The sequence below is a fragment of the Macrobrachium nipponense genome, chromosome 45 (assembly GCF_015104395.2).
Source record: "Macrobrachium nipponense isolate FS-2020 chromosome 45, ASM1510439v2, whole genome shotgun sequence".
NCBI lineage: Eukaryota > Metazoa > Arthropoda > Malacostraca > Decapoda > Palaemonidae > Macrobrachium > Macrobrachium nipponense.
In genome coordinates, this window is record NC_061105.1 from 6,753,101 (window position 1) to 6,774,079 (window position 20,979).

At 48.4% G+C, this 20,979-nt stretch overlaps 1 protein-coding gene across 1 annotated transcript in view; it reads right to left on the reverse strand.

Annotated features, from left to right (window-relative positions):
* The window catches only part of LOC135214330 (GRB10-interacting GYF protein 1-like), a 200,258-nt gene that overhangs the window by 17,748 nt on the left and 161,531 nt on the right, over positions 1–20,979 (reverse strand). The window contains 2 exon segments of the mRNA XM_064248529.1: positions 7,796–7,984; positions 8,268–8,450. Of these exon segments, the coding sequence (XP_064104599.1) occupies positions 7,796–7,984; positions 8,268–8,450 (372 nt within the window).

A 20,979-nucleotide genomic window follows, 5' to 3' on the forward strand; every position in this document is an offset into this window, starting at 1 on the left:
GGGATCCAAGCCTCTGTCCGATTGATCGGGGTGTGCACCGCAGGATCAATGGTCAGACCTCTGGACCGAGTACTAAGAGAGAGGCAAGCGTATCTATTCGTACCAGCAATGTAAGAACTTGTTCCTGTACAGGAGCAAATATAAAGTCATGGGTTTGTCTCTTGTAGGCATCCACTTCCCCCCCCCTTGTAGGAGGAAGTGGTGGATATTCTGCTCCTATCCCTGGTGAAAGGGATAGATGGGGCTCTGTCATATAGCTCACCTGCATCTCGTCCTCATCCAGCGTAGTGACGACCGTGGCCCTCTGCCCACAGGTAGAGGGGATGGAAAATAAAAGATGGGAAAGAGGGAAGCCAGTCACTCACATCACTCACGTACATCCCTCCATCCAACAGTCACAACCCAGGACGTCGATTGCTTTTGTTTTTTCAGCCTGCGAGGGTACCTTGGGTTCGCTACACAACTTGTTGAGCGTCCCCCGGGTCCACTGGTCCCAAGAAAAGGTATCCAAGGACCTGTGGGCAATATCTCGAAGGTAGAAGGACGTAAAAGGTAGTCTGGTTAGACCAGACCCTGCCTTCAGGACCTGCGCCACGGAGAAGTTCTACGAAACGCCAACGAGGGGCCAATACTTCTGACTTCGTGAGCTCTCGGACGGACGTACGGATGTCGTCACTACCATCAGCCTCATACGCCCTCCTGATGACCTCACGCAGCCAGAATGAAAGAGTGTTCTTGGATACTTCTTTCTTGGTTACCCAGGTGCTAATGAAGAGCGTCGACACTCAGGCCTGAGGCGTCGAGTTTTCTTTTTTCAGATAGCGCCGTAGCGCCCTCACAGGACAAAGCAGCATCTCATCCGCATCATTATCGGTGAAGTCCATTAGGGAGGGAATCGTGAAGGACTCGAACCTGTCGTCAGGGACCGACGGTTTCTGAGTCCGTTCGCAACGAAGTTCGGGACGAAATCGAGCGTCACAGATCCCCATCCCGGAGTGTCATACATCATAGGAAAGACCATGAAGTTCCCCTACTCTCTTCGCCGATGCCAGGGCCAGCAAAGAAGAGGGTCTTGAGGGTCAGATCCCTGTCTGACGACTCGGAGTGGCTCGAATGGTGTTCGAGTCAAACTCCTAAGGACGAGAGTCACATCCCACGCAGGGGGGCCTGAGTTCCCTGGGTGGGCAAGACCTTTCGAAGCTCCTCATAAGCAGGAGATCTCGAACGAGTTCGAGATGTCCAATCCCCTCAGTTTCAGGACGAGAGCCAGGGCGGCTCTTGTATCCTTTGACTGTGGGGACTGAGAGGAGCTTCTCTCGGCGATGAAATACGAGGAAATCCGCTACCTGCTGAAGGGGAGTGGCTCCTGAGAGGTATATAGACCCCGTCTACGACACCAACCACAGAAGACGGCCCACTTCCCCTGGTACACAGCTGCAGAGGACTGACGGACGTTTTCCAGCCATCTTTGTTGCTGCGCTACGAGAAAAGCCTCTCGTTCGCAAGAGATGGTGGATAACAGCCAGCCGTGAAGTCGTAGGGACTGGACTGCTCGGTGGTACCGCTCGACGTGTGGCTGGGCGAGAAGGTTGTGCCAAGGGGGAATCTCTCTCGGTTCTCCTGCGAGAAGAGCCAGCAGGTCCGGATACCAAATGGCCTGTGGCCATTTGGGAGCCACCAGGATCATCCTGAGATTCGGGTGACCAGTGCTCGACTGATCACCTTTCGAATCAGGCTGAACGGGGGAAAGGCATAGACGAAGAGGTTTGTCCCACGGGTGTTGAAGAGCGTCCTCTGCAACTGCCCATGGGTCCGGCACGGCTGAGAAGAAAACCTGAAGCTTTCTGTTGTGCCGGGTGGCAAACAGATCCACGACTGGTCGCCCCCACAGGTCGAAGAGCCTTTCCTCCACGTCCTGGTGTAGAGACCACTCGGTCCCCCTTATCACCGCTGATTCCCGACAGCTGAGCGTGTCTGCTACTACATTCTCTTCCCTGGAATGTAGCGTGCCGACAGCTCTATTGAGTGTGCCTCGGCCCACTTGTGCACCTGCCGAGTCAACTGGTACACGGGAGAGACACTAGGCCCCCCTGTTGTTGACGTAGGCCACTACCGTGGTGTTGTCGCACATCAACACCACTGAGTGTCCCATCAATCGGTCCTGGAACTCTTGGAGAGCGAGAAACGCTGCCTTGAGTTCCAGTACATTGATGTGAAGGTGCTTGTCGTTCTCGTCCCACACTCCGAAGTCGGGAAGTGCAACTCCTCCAGGTGTGCGCCCATCCCTCGTCGATGCGTCTGAGAACAGCTGCATGTCCGGGGGGGGAGTGCGCAGAGGCACTCCTCTTAAGAGGTTCCTGTCGTCCAGCCACCAGGCTAGGTCCTGCCTCACCTCCGGTGTCAGTGACACTGGAAAGCTTGGGGGATCCATCGCCTGTGACCAACTCTCCTTCAGTCTCCACTGAAGAGACCGCAGGTGAAGACGCCCGTGAGGTGACTAACTTCTCCGATGTGATGACAGGTGTCGATCACGACTTGCCATCGCGGAGCTATCATGTTCCTGCCGAGACAGAACTGGTTGGCTGCCTCCCTGAATCTGCTGATCCGCGAGTCTGCGGGGAGACTCGCCCTGCTACCGTGTCGATCAGCATACCCAGGTACTTCAATCCTCTGCTTGGGCTCGAGATCGGACTTCTCGAAGTTCACAACGATCCCCAGATCGCGACAGAACTCGAGTAGTCGATCCCTGTCCTGTAGCAACTGCGAGCGGGAGCTCGCCAGGACTAACCAATCGTCGAGATACCTCGTCAGACGTATCCCGTGCGAATGGGCCCAAGCAGACACCAGAGTGAACACTCGCGTGAACACCTGTGGGGCGGTTGAGAGACCGAAACAAAGTGCCCTGAACTGGTACACCGTCCCGTCGAGGATGAAGCGGAGGTACTTTCTTGAGGACTGATGAATGGGTATTTGGAAATACGCATCCTTCAAGTCCACTGAAAGCATGAAATCGTTCTCCCTGATGGAGTCGAGCACGGAACGTGCCGTCTCCATCGTGAATCGGGTCTGGCGAACGAACCGATTCAGGGGAGAGATATCTATCACCGGGCGCCAGCCTCCCGTAGACTTTTCCACCAGGAAGAGTCGACTGTAAAAGCCCGGTGACTGATCCGTGATGATTTCTACAGCTCTCTTGCTTCAGGCATGGTCGTGATCTCCTGTCTCAATGCTACGTCCTTCGATGACCCTGGAACGTACGACTGCTGTTGGACCGGGTTGGAGGTGAGGGGTGGCCGAGTTTCGAAGGGTAATATTGATATCCCCTCGCCAAGGACATCTACAATCCAGGTCTCGGTGCCGTAGCGCTGCCAAAGTTTGCCCAATGGCTGGCCAGGCACACCCCTTCCGGCAGCAGGTGAGGGGGAACGCCGTCCCTAGCGTTTCCCCCCTTTCTTCGACTTCTTCCCAGAGCCTCCTCGGGAGAAGGAGGGCTGGGAGGAGGGCTGGTTACGGCTCCCCTTTGCAGAAGTCGAAGAAGACAGAGTCTTTCCCCGGGGCTTCGACGCGACCTACCGTCTTAGCCACCGTGGGAAGCGCTAGCCGAGCTCTTTGGCTTGGCCGCAGTCCGAGGCTGCCCAGAAGCCTTCGAGACTGCCTGGTGAACCAGACGATCACTGTCGTCAGTGCGCCGTCGTACCACCGCAGCGTCCACCATCTCTCCTGGGAAGAGAGACGTGGAACTCCGTAAAGGTCCGTTGCGGAGTCCCAATGCCAGCTTTCACGCCCAGCCGCCCTGGAAACTCGATAGTAAGGACAGCGTCCCTACGTCGGAGAACCAAGTTGGCCCACAGGTTCACCGTCTGGTGGCAAGGAAGGAGATGGCTCTTCCCCCAGACTGGCAAAGTCTCCTAAAGGCCGAGTCATCTTCGGGAGAAATTCCCCCGGAGTTGGCTGCAACCTTAGATACTGTGAGGGACCACAGATCTATCCAGGAGACGGCCTGGAAAGCTGCCATGGCAGTGGATTCCAGGCCGAGTGCCTCTTGCTGCGAGAACCATAGGTTCTCGGACAGGAGCTGCTGCAGAGACACACCCGGCGTTAGCCTGGCTAACTCCGGGTTCACCTGTTTGGGCGGCATCGGGTCCTCAGATGGCACGTAAAACGCCGCTGTCGCAGCAGAGGTAGGTGGAAGCAGCTTGCTCGACCTGCCAGACTTGAGAGAATCCTCTTGCCCGGAGACAAGAGATTCTACCTGGTCCAGCACTGAGTCGGCGAGCTCAGAACGCGGCAAACCCACCGTCGGTCTGGGTTCCCTCTTCGGGCCCCAGAACGACTCGAGCCGGGACGTGGGCTCGGATGGTGGGAGCGGCGATCCTTCCCCGAGGTCATTGTGCTGACGGATCAGCGCAATTACCTCGGCAAAGTTCCTCTGAATCTCAGGAGTGATTGCATCCTGCGGAGTAGGACCGTCCAGTCCCTCGAACAGGAGCAGCTCCCGAGACCCTCCCCCCTCGAGGGGAACAGCGACAGACCCCTCTCGGTCTCCTCCAGCCTCACTTGTGCATACGACCTGGCCGGTCCGAGAACCGTGCCTGGTACGTAGGACGACGTGGTGGGATCCTGAGGGGCGCACCCCTCACGATCACTCCTCAATACCTCGCCCCTCCCGGTGTAACCCCAGAGGAGGTTGAAAGGTATTGGGAGGAGGCCCAGGACCTAACGCTCCCCCCTCCTCGCTCGCTGGCAGAACCAGTGGGTGGGCTTGGAGGACTGCAGGCGATCGTCAACCCGCGGTGGCGATCGAGCTGCAGCCTGGTCAAGCCGTCTCGCTGTGGAGAACGGCTGGACTGAGAACAGCGGCCCGGTCTCGTGTGTCAGAAGAGCTGGTGCTGGTCGCCTGTACCCGATCGCTCTCTGCGAGAGTGACGGTCAGGCGACCGGCGAGCTCCACTGTCACTGTGGAGACGGTGGACTGAGAACACGGCCCCGGTCGTGTCAGAGCTGGTGCGGCCGTAGCCTCTCGAGAGTGACGGTCAGACCGGCGACTGTCACGGTGAGCCGTGCTATCCTCACGGCGCGTCACGTCGCTGGTACCAGCCGTGGCTGGTGCGCGCGACGGGGGACCTCTTCCCCCCTGGCCTCAGTCCCCGTGGCCGGTCTGTGGACCGTCACGTCAGCCCGGGTAGCCAGCTGCTCGCCGCGAGAGCGAGAGCTGGTCTGGTGAGAGTCGCTTGAGCGCTGTCACCAGGTCTTCCGCTCCGTGCCGTGAACCTGACGCTGAGCTGGCTCAGAGGTCTGGTTCCTAGCTGCACGGTCGCTGGTAGGCGACCGTACACTCGGTACCTCTCACGAACGAGAGAGACGGATCCTGCTGCCGTGGTCGAACCACTAACAGCAGGCGAGGAAGTGCCGGTGTTAGCCGGCACTCCTCTGGTCCCCGTAGTCTTCTTCCTTACGGAAGAAGAGACGGGTCCTGCCCCCGAAGGAGCAGGGTGACCAGCGGAAGAACCCCCAGTCTCACCGGAGTGAGACGGGCCCTTAGAAGCTCCCGAAGGAGACTTCTTAGGGGGGGAGGAGGCGACCTTCTTCTTCTTAGGCGGGGGAGCCTTAGAAGAAGAAGGGGAAGAGGCGGCAGACGACGACGACGACGAAGAAGACGATGAAGACGACGACGACACCTTCCTCCTCCTCTTCTTCTTCGTCTTCGTCAGCTTCCTCAGGACCGATGTCAGATCTGTCATCCAGGCGGGACCGGGGCTGCTGTTGCCGAAGCAACAGGGCCCGGACGCACCTGTCCGAACAGATCGGCATCGGGAGCAGCGGCGCCACGAACAGGAACAACGTCAGCAGGTGCAGGCATCACAGGAACAGCAGTGGAGACGGCAGGAACAGTACAGGAACGGCAGCATTGGTCGGCAACATCACGTCCGTGAACAGCGGCTGGACAGGTACGGCAGGTACGGCAGGCTGTACAGGCGGCCCAGGTGGATGGACCAGCGGCACAGACATCCTAGGTACTGGTGGGAGGTCCCAGGGGCGGAGCTCTTCGGGCACACGAAGTCCGGTCGAGGCAGCACGGCAAACCCAGGCGGCGGCATCACACTCCCCCGTGGTAAGGCGACTGGCCCCTGCACCGATGTAGTTGGTGTAACAGAGACCGCGTGCGGGGTGTACACCAGGTGAGGAGGTGAAGCATAGCCAGGAGTTGAAAGGGTCGTGGTGGTGGTCGTCACCGTAGCATGCGTGACCGCCACAGAGCCAGCGAGATGGTAGAAGCAGCCCCTAGACACTCGGCACGCCCTGCAGACCCAACGATGCCCACACCTGTCCGAGGTCGTCCTTCGCGGCAACAGCACCTGAGGAAGCAAAGGTCGGGTGATTAGCAGGATCTACCCGTCCGTGCGATGTAGACGAACGGATAGAGGAACCCAGAGTACAAACTCAACATCGGGGTATCTCGCGCCCTCCTCCACACTCGACAGATCGGGTGAGGAGAAGGACCTAGAAACCCCCCCCGAAGGGGAAGACGCCAAACGTGGGAGCTGAGCGGGCGGCAGGAAAGAAGACGAAGTGTCCGTAACCAAAGGAGTCGCGGGAGAGCTTTCCGACGACTCCTTTGCAGGCCTTCGCTTCTTCCTACCTTCGTACAAGCCCCACTGCGCCTCCGACCAAGACATACACACTTCACAGGGCTCGGCTCGGGTACATTCGCGGCCCCGACACCGAGCGCACAAAATATGTGGATCAATTTCAGGAAACGAGCGGAACTTACTGCATTTATGCCCTTCGGTACCCGGGCAATCTCCGGAGGGTAGCGGGCGTGGAGATTCCATAATTGATCAAGTAATTTCCCATTGAATTACTAAAGAGGAATGATTGTACTTACAATGATAAATCATACACAAACACAACCATATACTCAGGGAAAGCAATGAACGGAGAAGCGGGCAGAGAGCGTCGAAACAACACAGACGTCTACTCGCCTGTGAGGCCGAAAGCAAAAGTGATTTGTTTACCTCCCAGTCGCGCGCGCGCGCCTGTCGGACAAGCAGTTAACTACCAAACCCCTTGTTCGAAAGCTTACGACCTATCCAGCTGCCGCTAGTACCTTCCTATTGTAAAAGGACCGAAGGTTTGTATGCCGTGTCGGAACAAATCAAGACTTATTTTAGGGAAAAACAGCGTCTGACATCAGGAAATACAGTATTTGCTGCTTTATTTCAGACATATAACTACAAAATGAATTGTTTTTAAAATTACAAATGTCCATAAATGAGATTAGGGGATCACATTAAGCCCTGGGATAATTTACCACTTAATGAAAGTGGTATAAAAATGTACATAAACTTCTCTGGAGTAATATTTTTTTATATTTATACGAAAATGTTACTTTTGATAACTATGAAAATGTACTGTCTAAGAAAACAGTGAACAATCTTATTATTAAAACTGACATATTTTTTTTTTAGTATTTTTTTTTTTAGTAATAACACTTCAACATGTGTATATTCTGTTAATACGCTATCCAAAACTATCAACAACCAATTTCTGATAATTTTTCAAAATCCTGCCATCAATGCACCCCCGGAGAATTGGATGCCTGATTTCTTAAGTACACTTTTGTAATAAACAGGATATGGAAGTTAAATATGTAAAGTCTGGTTTCTTTCTTCCCAAATATTATCAAAACGGGAAAATTACTCTTTAAGTACAAAATCTGTTCTAAGAAAGTGAACAAGAAATCAAAGCCAAATTATAAACATTCTGCAAGGAAGCACACCATATAAACAAGTACCTTTTTAAGCTCTTTTTCTTCCTCTGCCTGAATTTCTAAAAGCGATTTCACAGGTTGAACAGTCGCAGGATTGGCTTGAGCCATCGCTGCCCACTTGAGGCCTGAACTTTTCTGTCGTGCTTCTTCTGCAGCCTGTCTCTGAGCCTCTTTTTGTCTCTGCTGCTGCAACTGCTGTTCAACTTCCCTTTCCTGAATCAAATGGTTGCAAATTCAGTCAACTAATAGATAATAATACTGTGCAAATAAAATAACAAAGGTACTTGTACATTAAATCACACAAAACAACACTGCTTGGGAAACAGCACATGCAAAATCCCACATTGACTTGGACTAAAGTAATAATCAATTATAAAGCTAATTTACTTGGAGTTTTGCACAAAATCCAAAATATTTTACTATTACATGCTAAATACTTATGAAATCACTCCCCCGCACCCATCACTTCCCAATGAATTTCATAAGGAAAACAAACCTTTCTCTCTTTCTCTTCCTGTGCCCGCTGAATATCTACTAAGGAAGGTGCTGGTGTCTCCTCCGGTGCCTGCACCGGGGGTGGTGTGTTCCAAGCAGGTAGCATATTTTTTATGTGCTCTTGCAAAAGGTGCTGACGCCGCTCCTCCTCTTTGGCTTGCCGCTGTCTCTCCTCTTCCTCAATCTGAAAATAAAAGCACGAGATCTTGAAGAATGATGTCCAATGAAAGTGGGAAAAAAGTATCGGTAGAGTAAAAAAATTGTATATTTTATAAGTATAAAAAAAATTTACTGTTATTTTTAAATTACAATAGTCCTTCAATATTCCAGCTTCACCTTAACCAGAACGCAATGTTGTCAGGAAAGCCCACCAGCACCAAATATTTGTATTAAATAAACATATAAATCCATAAAACATTTCTCTTACCCATGAGACACACTGGACTATAAGCAAGTACTTGAGAAGGCAATAAGAAAACAAATGTGTAGATGATGTAGAACTATTGTAAAATATAAGTACCTCATTAGTAATCCGCAAAATATTGTGGATACTTAAATCCTGTATTACCTTCAGCAACAGACATATGGGTAATAAGACAGAAAACAGAATTTGGAAAGGGGTGAACATACAAATCTAAAATTCATGGCATGAGTATAGTAGTGTCATATTATTGTTGGGAAAGTTGCCAAGATGTACTTGGAAAAAGAGATGAGATCTCAAAAACTAATGGTTTGGATATGTGACAAGAAGAGATAGGGATCAGTAACTATGGAAGGATGGCAAAAACCAGTTGGACAGCATGAGGAGAAATCACAGAAATGGCTTAGATGACATCCTATACCAAATAGATATTCAAGTGAAGAGGGCAAATGACAAGACTGCACAGAAGTATTTTCATTTGTAACCCCATAAAAGGCAAATCTGACAAATGGTAATACTAATGCTGTAAGAGGCTAAGAACTGAACATAAGACAAATCAATTCAAAGAAAAAATGATATTGTTATGATACAATAAAGTTTGTTCATACTTACCTGGGAGATATATATATAGCTGTATTTTCTGAAGTCCGACAGAATTTTAAAAACTTCCGACACACGCAGTGGTCGGCCAGGTGGTTAGTACCCATTCCCGCCGCTGGGAGGCGGGTATCAGGAACCATTCCCATTTTCTATTCATAATTTTTATTTCCACTGTCCCCTGAGGGGAGGTGGGTGGGTACTTGATTATATATATCTGCCAGGTAAGTATGAACAAACTTTATTGTATCATAACAATATCATTTTGTTCATGAACTTACCTGTCAGATTATAATATAGCTGAATCCCACCTTTGGAGGTGGGAAGGGACAGAATAGAAGGATTTTGGGAAACAAATGCATGCAGATGATTTACATCTTGGTTCCACCTGTTAGCATAGCTGGCTTCGTGGTTACTGCCACGTAAGTCTGCTTGTGCTACTAGAGTTGCCAGCGAGGTAGAGACCTATATAGCTGGTGCACTCCAGATGATCTGTCAACAGGGGCAAGACCACGACGTGACTAGACCATATTGACCATACCATGAGGGCTAAGAAGTAAAATAAATATATATATATATTATATATGATATATATATATATATAATCATATATATATATATATATATATAGTATAATATATATATATATATATATATATATATATATATATTTAATTATTATTATATATATATATATATATATATATATATATATATATATATATATATATATATATAGTATATATATATATATAGTCTATATATATATATATATATATATATATATATATATATATATATATATAATATATAATATATATATATATATATTATCACCACCTGACCAACCTAGCCAAAGTTAAGGTGTTTTAACTAAGGCATAAGAGTTAAGAAGTCGCCGTTGTCGGCGACTCAACAACTAAATTAAGAACTCTTCCTAACCATTTTCTACAGGATAGGATGAGTGGTACTTCTTGCCCCCAAGATTGTGTCTGCAGACACGTATGGCCCTAGCGAGCAGCAGATCTCATATGCCATCTTCACATCTCGCAGGGAGTGTGAAGTGAACACAGAGTTTGCTTCGCTAAAGCATGGTACTCAGGATGTTGCTGAGTGCCATGCTCTGTTGAAATGCTTCCGAGGCCACGCCCTCACCTCGTGAGCATTCAGATAAAAAGATTTCAAATCTTTGTGCAAACACAATGAAGGAGCATTTTTGAAAGAACTCCTTAACACTAAGCCAGGGTGTTCTTCGATATGGGCAAGTCTGGTCTTTTTCGGAACACTGCAGATTGCCCGAATGACTTCGACTTTCTTGAGTTTTATATAGATAAAACTTGAGAGACCCGACAGGGCACAGGACTCTCTCTGGCTCCTGCCCACTAACTTGTGCCATCCTTGCTTCCAAGCTCCTGGCCCAAGGACAAAACGGGTTTCCATTCTTAGGCCACAACGGAAGGCTTAGAGAGCACACCGCCTTGTGTTCTCTAAAGCCAAAACTTGTGACGATGGCTTAAATTTCACTAACCCTCTTTGTCGTATCTAGGGTGGTTAGAAGAAGGCCTTCCTGATCACATGCAAGAAGTTAACAGGTAGGAGAGGTTCGAATGCTTTGACATCAAGAACTTCAGGACTTACGTCTAAGTTCCATATTGAAAGCTTCGATCTGGACATGCACAGTCAGTCCGTCTGTTACTAAAGTCAGGTGACCGACCAGTTGACCAGTCAGACGAATCAAGGACAGCAAGGCTGTACCCTGAAGACCCATAAGGCACTATTCTTCGCTGAAGGATGAGTTTTCTGGACTGCCTGGGCGATTCAATCTAAGCAAACCTTGGGGGTGGTTATCAACGCAACCCAACGTCGTCAGCGAATCAACTCCTGACTCGAGCTTCTGGTGCCAGGAGAAAGGAGCGAGGAGTCAAAAAGGCGATTCAGTCCCGAAGGAAGATTGCCTGACAGTCCAACCTGGTCTCATGTTACACGATCATCGGGGGTGTATAAACGCAACCGACTTCGTCAACAAGAAACTCAGGGCTACTATATGTCGCCTGATCTCGCACGAGTGTCTGACTCCGAGAAACAGGTGAGACAAAACGTAGATGGTGAGCGAATTTCGAGATTCCACAACACTCAAAGATCGTGAAGGGCTTTGTTGTTTGACAGACGCAAATCTCTGAGCCCAAAGGCCGTCAACAACATATTTGCATATTCTTTAATAGTTTGTGACTGCCAGCTTATCCCATTCTTCAGACGGAAATGGAAGACGGTAATCTTATTCCTGTCAACATCTCGATAGTCTGAACGTTCAGACTCAGAGCGGAGAGGTTATAGGTACCTTTCGAGTTAGAGTAGACCGACTCTCTCGGAAAAGGTCCTTGGAAAGTGAACTAGGAAGTATGTGACCTATTGAATCCAGATCCGAGCCAACATGGGGCTATCATCGTCATTGTCGCTCCCTTTGACTCATCAATCCTCTTATTACATTTCCTAAGCGATTAAAAAGGGGAAAAGAGACTAAACATCCATCCCCGTTCAATAATCATAGTGGCGTTTTAATGGTACCGATCCCGGATCGAGAATAAGGGAGCAGAGAAGAAGCTCCTCGTCCTCAACATATCGAAGAGAAGAATGAAAGGGCGTCCCTAAAGTCTACACAACTCTCAACTTACTTCTAAAGAAAGATTCCACTCGGAAGTGAATAGTTGCTGCCGTCGATCGAAACGATTCGTACGGACTTTTGCAATCCTGTAACGAACCTGTAGAGGATCGTTACATTCTACGCCTGTTGTTATAATAGGCTCTTTCTCGTAAACTCGAACAAGGACCGAGAGAAGATACTTCTTAAGATATGAGAGAGCTGTGGAATATCAGAGTTGATCTGGACCACTGGTTCCCAAAAACTCGTTTCGAGAACTGGAGGGACTACCGAATCGCTTTTACTTCTTTCAGATTAAGATCCAGGACATCTGAAACCCTATCCAGATGTCCGGCACCTTCTTTCTATCACCTCAGGTGATAGACGCACTGAGAGATGTTCAGAATCATTCCTGGATCTAGAATAATATTTCAGTTTCCCGGTAGGAAAAAAAACTGTGGTCTGAATTGCAGTCTATTCGGGGAAACAAACTTCTTCAGGAAGGAAATGGTCCCCAGCAAGCTCATCCATTCCCTCCCGAGTATGCTTACTTCCCTAATAAGGCTGCGCTTTGCCTAAGCAGGAGAGCAAATAAAAGTGCAATGTTGCGGTAGACTCGTAGTTCCTACCGTGCGGTAACGAGCACCGAAAGGATTAAGAGATAACTCTGTTGAACATAGTAAGGCAAAACTAATGCAACGTTATTCATTCACGTAAGAAATCCCCTCAATCTTAGGCTAAAGTCCGTGATTGTAGGACAGAGATACAGTTAGTCAGTCAATCCCGCGGAAGAGACGTAACCGTCAGCACAGAGATACGGTTAGTCAGTCAATCCCGCAGGAGAGAGAGACGTAACCTACCGCGCATGACAGCGCACGATCTGTTACTGGCTCGGTTGGACTGGAGGACAGACACAGCGTGACAGCAGCAGCAGCAGCTTACGAACGTCGTCTCTTAACTTTATGTCTGGGTTGCCAGCTACCCTATTCTACGAAGAAATAGGTCCGTTATTTTTTTGAGAGCAAAGACTCTCAAGCTGGTATATTTAAGCGAAACAGAAAACGCTAAATATATAAAAGATGCGTTTGTGTCGTCAGAACACTACCATACAACGGCTAAAGATAAACATCGGAAACTCCTGGAAGGCTGCAGGGAGTAACGATTAAATGTCCTTAAAATAGACAATAGACCTCTCGGTTGCCATCCGAAGAGGTAACTACAGCAAGCGTATATGACTTGAACCAACCAGAAGTAAAATACCGCAAGGCAAAATATGGAAATTTATACACATTAAAGTTTGTTCATACTTACCTGGCAGACATATATATAGCTGAATTCGGAAATACAGCTACATACATATCTGACAGGCAAGTTTCATGAACAAAACTTAAGAGATCGAAGCAGTCAGCTCAAGTTTCTTATGTTATTGGACATAAGCGTTCATTGACGTAGTCTACAAGTCTATTTCTTGTACGAGTCTGCGAATGACGAATGAGAGCTCTTCTGAACTTTCTGGTCAATAAGAGCGTTATTCGCTTACGCAATATCAAGTTAATGAGATGTTTGTCAATGAGACTAACCCATTTACGGGACAAAGAGATTTTTGTCAATGAGGGGATTACCCACTTACTTGACAAAACGAAAGTATATTGTCAATGGGGGAGTCCCACTGATACGGGGGAAATGAATTGACAAAACGTAATCCAGGAAGTCGAGCATTTAATTTTTCCGATTCCCGTCTCAAACGAGGAAGGGGCAAGAATCCTGTTAAGAGACTGGGCTTACGGCAGGTGAACGACGATGTTCAATTCGGCAGCGTATCCGACTAGAAACTAACAAATCTATCATCTGAAAAACCCTTTCAGATGGGCTAAAAAGCTTGCAAAATTATCCTGGGAAGAGGAAGAAACTCTCCAACCAGCTTCCTCTCCCGTATCACAACTAATGCCTGCTCTCCCGTATCACAACTATGCCTGCTAAAGCTTAAAATTTAATTGGCAGTATGGCAAAGGAAGTCCTGTCTTACGCTTTCCTGAAGAGCGTCCTTTTGATGAGTGCCTTTGCAAGAATCCTACTGAACGTTGCCGAGAGTCCTGACGTGCAGGACATCGAGCCTTACATAACCCGTAACTGCCTTATCGCAAAGTCTTGACTGGGGGGGGGCGGTAGTGGCTACTTAAATTATTGGCAGAAAGGCAAAGGTTGCGGAGTAGAGCAAACGAGATCTTCCCTTGAGCCTTCCTTAACTCCATCCACCTATGTGAAAAGCAATATTAATTGACAGAGACCTCTTGAATTCACGAAACCCGATGTCTTGCTGGGTTTCGAGAAGAAGTTGTCTGTTCACTTTAAGCTTCCTCCGAAGCACTGGGGCACTGCCTACTTCACATTCTTTGCAGGTGAAGGTAGAGGTAAAAATTCTTTAGGCCCAAATCTGAAACAAGAGCTTGAAGAGTTCAACAGAAACGTTCAGCCAGGCGACACACCTGGCGTGCGCTGGCGCGCGCTCGGCGTCCACTGGCGCGCGCGCTCGGCATCCACTGGCGCGCGCTTGGCGTGCACCCCCGCGCGCCTGGAGTCCATCCGAGCGTCCCGGGCGTCCACTCTCAAAAGCTTCCTGCTACTATGACTTCTTTTACGTATTTCTCGTGGAAAGACGACACGAGTTCAGGCGACGTTCGCCTTCTTACTTCTCACTGAAACGCATAACGAGAGAGAGAGGACGTGAAGCGTCCTTTCCTATAAAGATGATATTGTTATGATACAATAAAGTTTTATACATACTTACCTGGCAGATATATACATAGCTATTACTCCGTCGTCCGACAGAAATTCGAATTTCGCGGCACACGCGGCAGGTAGGTCAGGTGATCTACCCCCCCGCCGCTGGGTGGCGGGAATAGGAACCATACCCGTTTTCTAATTCATAATTTTTCTTCCAGCTGTCTCCTGAGGGGAGGCTGGGAGTGCCATTTAATTTGTATATATCTGCCAGGTAAGTATGTATAAAACTTTATTGTATCATAACAATATCATTTTTATACATTCAACTTACCTGTCAGATATATACATAGCTGATTCACACCATTGGTGGAGGGTAAAAGACAGCTATTACTGAATAGACAGGTAAACAACATATGTTGTAGGTAATAAATAAATAAAACCTTGGTTCCTATGTGTTTAGACGAAGGGTCGCTTCCTAGCTATTGCTAGTAGTCTGCTTCGTCTCAAGAGCCTCAGCGAGGATGTGAACCTATGGCTAAGAGTTCTTGTAGATCTGTCATGGGGTCTTATCCACTTACTTGACAGAATCTAGTGGTCATTTGTCAATGGGTCTTATCCACTTACATGACAATACACCAATGCCTATTGGCATAATTTAGGAGCACAACACCGATCCCGATCACCTGATCCTAACACGTTTGTGCTTAATCTGAAAGAGTATCCCCAACTCATTTTCAATAACCTCAGAAAATTAATACACTTATGTTAAAATTAAAAAATTTTTTTAATTTACTAGTTAAGGATCAGTGTCGGTCTCCCTATCCCGCAACTGGCATTCCGTGACACGTTTAACAATAGAGAGAAGGAATCTCTCAGTAGGCGCCAGCTTGATCTCCTTCGTGCAAAGAGAAGTCAACACAGAGTTGCATCTCCCGTTATTACAGCTAATATGACTCTCACGACATATTGTTATGGAAAGAACAAGAATTGTTAAAAGCTCGCACTTCAAGCGCTTTTAATTCCTTCTTAGCTGTTTGAAGGAAACATCAAGTTACTCAAGAAGTGCTTTAGAGATTCCACTCTTCCAAAGAAGACCAGGGCTTTCTTTGCAACAGATCTCTTCTGGATGAAGCCCAGAGCCTGCTGGCGCCTGGCTGCGCCTGGCCCCTGGCTGGCGCCTGGCCCCTGGCTGGCGCCTGGCCCCTGCTGGCTCGCCCCTTGCCTGGTGCTTCGCGCCTGGCTGGCGTCTCGCGCCTGGCTGGCGCCTCACTCGCGCCTGGGCGTCTTAGCTGGAGATTCGCGCCTATAGCTTGGCTTGCGCCTGGCTGGCTGCTCGCGCCTGGCTGGCGTCTCGCGCCAGGTTGGCGCTTTGTGCCTGCCTGGCGCCTCGTGCCTGCCTGGAGCTTCGCGCCTGGCTGGCGCCTTGCGCCTGGCTGGCGTCTAGCGCCCTTTGGAGTGGCGCCTTGCGCCTGCCTGAGCTTCGCGCTGGCTGGCACCTCGCTCCTGCCTGGCGCCTCGCGCCTGGTTTGGCTCCTCCCCACTTGCCGGAGCTTCGAGCTTGGTAGAGTCTCGAGGATGTCTGGCAATGTCCACATCGGACACTCTTATCTGTCCTATATGTTCGCATCTAGCGCATCTGTGTCAGGTTGTAGGCCCGGTCTTTCTCCTCATCAGACAATGACAGTGTTCTTTAGACTGTCTGCAGGTTTCTTCTTCCTTGCTGACTGCGACAGAAGGTCTTGAGTCGCCTTCTCAGTTAATGAACGAGAAATGTCCTTCACTAACTGAGAAGGAACAAAAGTCAGACAAAGGCGAGTACAGAAGCGCTGCCCTCTGAGCGTGGGAGACCGCTTTGGTTAAAAAGGCACTATATTACTGTCCTCTTTTAAGAAGACCTGCTCCAAATAAAGAGGAGATCTCAACCGAGCCATCCTGAACCGCTTTGTCTATACAAAGACTACACAGAAGGACTTCTGGTTCGAGGGTCCTTCTTAGAATCATGGGCTTTTCTTGGAACATCACCCCAAGGGACCAATCTAAGAAGTTGAAAACTTCCAATACATGAAAGAGTCCCTTGAGGAGATGGTCCAGTTCTGAAATGCCCAAGTTATACGGGCAGAGTTCAAACCTTGTCTACGTGAAGCGTCAACTAAGGTCAAAAAGTCCGCTTCTGACGTAGACGGAAGAGAAATACCCATATTCTCTCCTGTCTGACACCAAATGCCTCCTTTTACCAGCTAGTCTCGCTGGAGGCATGCAGAAGACCGTTCTAACTAACTCCTTCTTCGACTTCATCCAAGAGTCTAAAGACTGAAGAGCCCTCTTCATCGAAATGGCTGGCTTCATTTGTAATTCTCGGTCTAGATGAGTCTCCGCTGCTAATTCAGTACGTCTTTCCTCTGGAGGAGACAAACTCCTAATAGGAGAGGGGCTAAGGGAATGATATTCCTTCCTCTTCCCGCTTTAATAGTTCCTGGAAGGCGCCAACAGCCCAGGCCTTCTCTCCATAAATGGATGACGACTTCCCTCTTTGGATGACGCTTCTAGTCCGCCAAGCGTCCTGGCTGACGCCTCCCGCTTGTGTGGCTGCTGACGTCTAAAAACAGCTTTAAATGACGCTTCATGTCTTGACGACGTCTCACGTCTCTCTCCGCGTTACGTGTCTTCCGTAAGATTCTCCCGATCTCTAGCTCTCGAAAACCCCGAAGCCTCTGCGATATGGTTTTGGAAGTTCACGTCTGCATGACGCCTCTCGCTTCGCAGGGGAGAGAGGACGAGACTTCTTGATTGGAAGCGCAACGTCCTTCCTACGAGGCGCTAACACTCCCACCAAAGAGGCCAGTTGCTCTTGTACTGCCAAGATAATCTTCCTTGAAGCTTTTCCCCCGTCATCTTCAATCGGGGGAGAAGTAGGAAAAGGAAGCAGTCTATAGGAAGCCTGTTCGTCTTCTACCTTACTGAGAGATCTATGAAGAAGACTTTCCGCAGGTTCTCACAACTCTTTCCAATAATGTTAAACATGTTAACAGTTATTATCGTCGATCGAGAAGGATCTCTTTGTTAACGCGAATAGGAGCGAAAAAAGAGATTCTCGATGCTCTTTGCGATATGAGTGTCGTGGAATTGACCTAAGTGATTAAATGGGTAACGAAATCAGGAACGAATTTTGCCGTTACCGAGCTGGTGTCCGAGAGGCTGACTGATCTAGGTTAAATAACTCCTAAAACGGACAATCTGGATGGTGCTCTTGGCTCACTGCGCCAGGCTGGCGCTTCTGGCGCAAATTTGCGCCAGGCTGGCGCTTCTGGAGCATTGCGCCAGACTGGCGCTTTCTTCTAATTCTTTTTATGTTATGTGCCAGAACACTTGTGCCTTTATGGTACCCGACATCCTTTCACATGTTAATTCCGTTCTTAGTAGGAAAAAGCTTTATATACGTAGTATAGTCCATTCAGGGAAACAAGTTCTGCCCCAAAGAGAATGTTTCCCATCCGACTCATCCATCTTCTGAGCAGGTACCCTAATAAACTATGCTTTCGTAAGCCTGAGAGCATTACATAATATAATGTTCTGCTGCGATAGAATCCTTTAATAATGTTACCTACGGTAAACAGCATTGAAAGGTTGTACTATCTCTCTTATTGAAAGCTTCTTAGCAAAAAGGCCATACAATATTAGTTATGTTAGCTTAACTATCCCTCAATCCGAGGTTAAGACCGCGATTGTAGGGGAGAGATACGGGAGAGATACGGAAGTTATTCCATCCCGCAGGCGAGGGAGAGGATACACCCGACCGCTCATGACTGGACACCTACATGGTACTGACAGTCACAGGCGTAGGCGTACTGCGTTGGTCTCAGGCTCTCAGCGAAAGCAGTCCCCGCTTACTCTTCAGAGTTGCCACGCTACTCAATTTAATAAAGGAATTTATAAAATTATTATCAAACTTCAGGAAGTTCTTATTAAAGCATATTTAAGCGAAACAAGACTTCGATAAATCTAGAAGCTAAGTAGGTGTTGTCTTAACAATCCCTTTAAGCGTAGTCCTTCCTAGGAAAGTCGTAGAAGGATACTGGTGAATTGAGTTGCACAGAAAAAGAAGTAACTACGGTATGTGCTTATGATTTGACCGTATCGTATTCTCATACAGTAGAAACTCTACTACCTTCTACTATCTTCGTTCTTTCGTTAATAGAACAAAGAAAGAAGAGTATATATATCCTTAAGGAACGAAGTTAATCCAGGAACTCTTTAAATCTTCGTGATTTCCTCATAAATCGCAGAAGAGACAGAATTCCTGTTCATCACTAGGGTTTTACGGAAGGAAGTAGATATTTCCTATCCGCCATCATACCCAAACGTCGATGAGATTCTTATTAAGAAAACTCCCAAAGTTCTTGCCTCCTCAAAAACGAGGGAAGAGCATGGATGAAGGAAAGAGTCCGCATTGAGAGGAACTGCCTAACACAGGAGTCTTCTGAATAATGAAAAGGGGCTTCTCTTAGTATCAGAATCTTCTGACAAAAGCAACGGCCGCCTGTGCGACATCTTGCACATTTGCCAGGGAAAGTTGCTCAAGTTAAAAACTCAAAGAGGAGTCTCGCGACTGACCTCTCTCTCAAATGAAGATTTTTGGAATCTTCTGACGCCTGGACGTCTGGATCCTTGCGCCTAGCTGCCTGGCGTTTGGATAGTTCCGCGCGCCTGGAATGTTCCGCACGCTAGAAAGGAGAACTCGCTCCTGAATGTTCCGCACGCTAGAACGGAGACTCGCCTCCTGGAACGTTCCGCTTGCGTGGAAGGTCCCGTGCGCCCTAATAGATCCGAGCGCCTCTAGTCTTGTTATACGAGCCTCTTGCCAGTAAAACGTTCAATGGAAGCATCCTTCTGATTGCCACTCTATTATAAGGCTCCTTAATTAAGCCATCTGTTTTCTCTTTGAAGGCGCCTTGCGCCAAGAAAAAAAGAAAAAAATTCTGGAACGCGACTCGCACTCAGTTGCTGGAACGCGGCTCGCGTTTGTTTAACTGTATGAACGAGGCTCGCGCTAGTCTGTTGGAAACGCGGCTCGCGCTTAGTCTGTTGGAACGGACGGATCGCGCTCAGGTCTGTTGGAACGTAGGCTCGCGCTAGCTTGCTGGCTGGCTCTTCAGCCTCTCGCTCAGTGAGTCAGTGTTCTCTTATTCAGAGAACGAGCCAGATCGTCCGAACTCCAAACATGTACATTCTTCGTCTTTTCGGATGTAAGATGAAGAAACTGAAGAACAGACGCACTTTTTAAAGGATGCCTTTCCAATGGCTATCCTGGCAGTACTGGGAGTTTTACAGATCCTGCCGAGGGAACGCCCGATCGGTGGGGTATTCTCCAATAACATCCGTAAAGGCTTTCGACTTTCCTTCTCCTCTGAGCTTGTGAGTTTGGAAGGGAGGTCTAGGCCTGAGAGCGAGACAGAGCCGATCGAACCGCACCCTCTACTAATTAGGACGCCTTTCCAATGGCGACTTGGCAGTCTGGGACGTTCTACAGATCCTGCCGAGGGACCCCGCCTGATCGAAGGGGATTTTCTCCATAACCTCCGTAAGGCTTTCGACTTTCCTTCTCCTCTGGGTATGTGAGCTTGAAAGAGGTCTAGGCCTGGGAGCGAAACAGAGCCAGCCGATCAGAACGCACCCTCCACAGCACTAACACTAAAATCACTTCTTACCTTTCAATAGCTCGTATTTTGAGCTACATTCCTTTGTCTTCAATTTGCAATATGAATTTGAAGATTCTGTGAAGTAAGAAGGAGATGAGGATACCACACTACTAGTATTGTTAATGCTCTAACTGCTCGTTAGTACGAGAGCTATATAAACTTCTAAAGGAAGCGTAACTATTCTTTCCTTACATCCTCAAGAAGGAAGTTAGCTCAATCAATTCTAACATTTACTACACGTTATTATGAATAAATATTAAAATTTTCCTTCTTGCAAACTATGTGAGTGTCTACCGAAAAGTTCGGTAGTTACACGTAAACAATTCTTCGAAATTTTCGAAGCCAAAGTTATAAAAACAAATTAATATGCGTATGCCGAACCAAAGATCCAGTACTTCCCTGCAAAAGATAGCCCAGTAGATCGATGGCGATGAAATCCAAAAATCAAGTCAGGAGGAACTGCAAACGTTGTTTACATTCCAGCGACAGAAAAATTATGAATTAGAAAACGGGTATGGTTCCTATTCCCGCCACCCAGCGGCGGGGGGGTAGATCACCTGACCTACCTGCCGCGTGTGCCGCGAAATTCGAATTTCTGTCGGACGACGGAGTAATAGCTATGTATATATCTGACAGG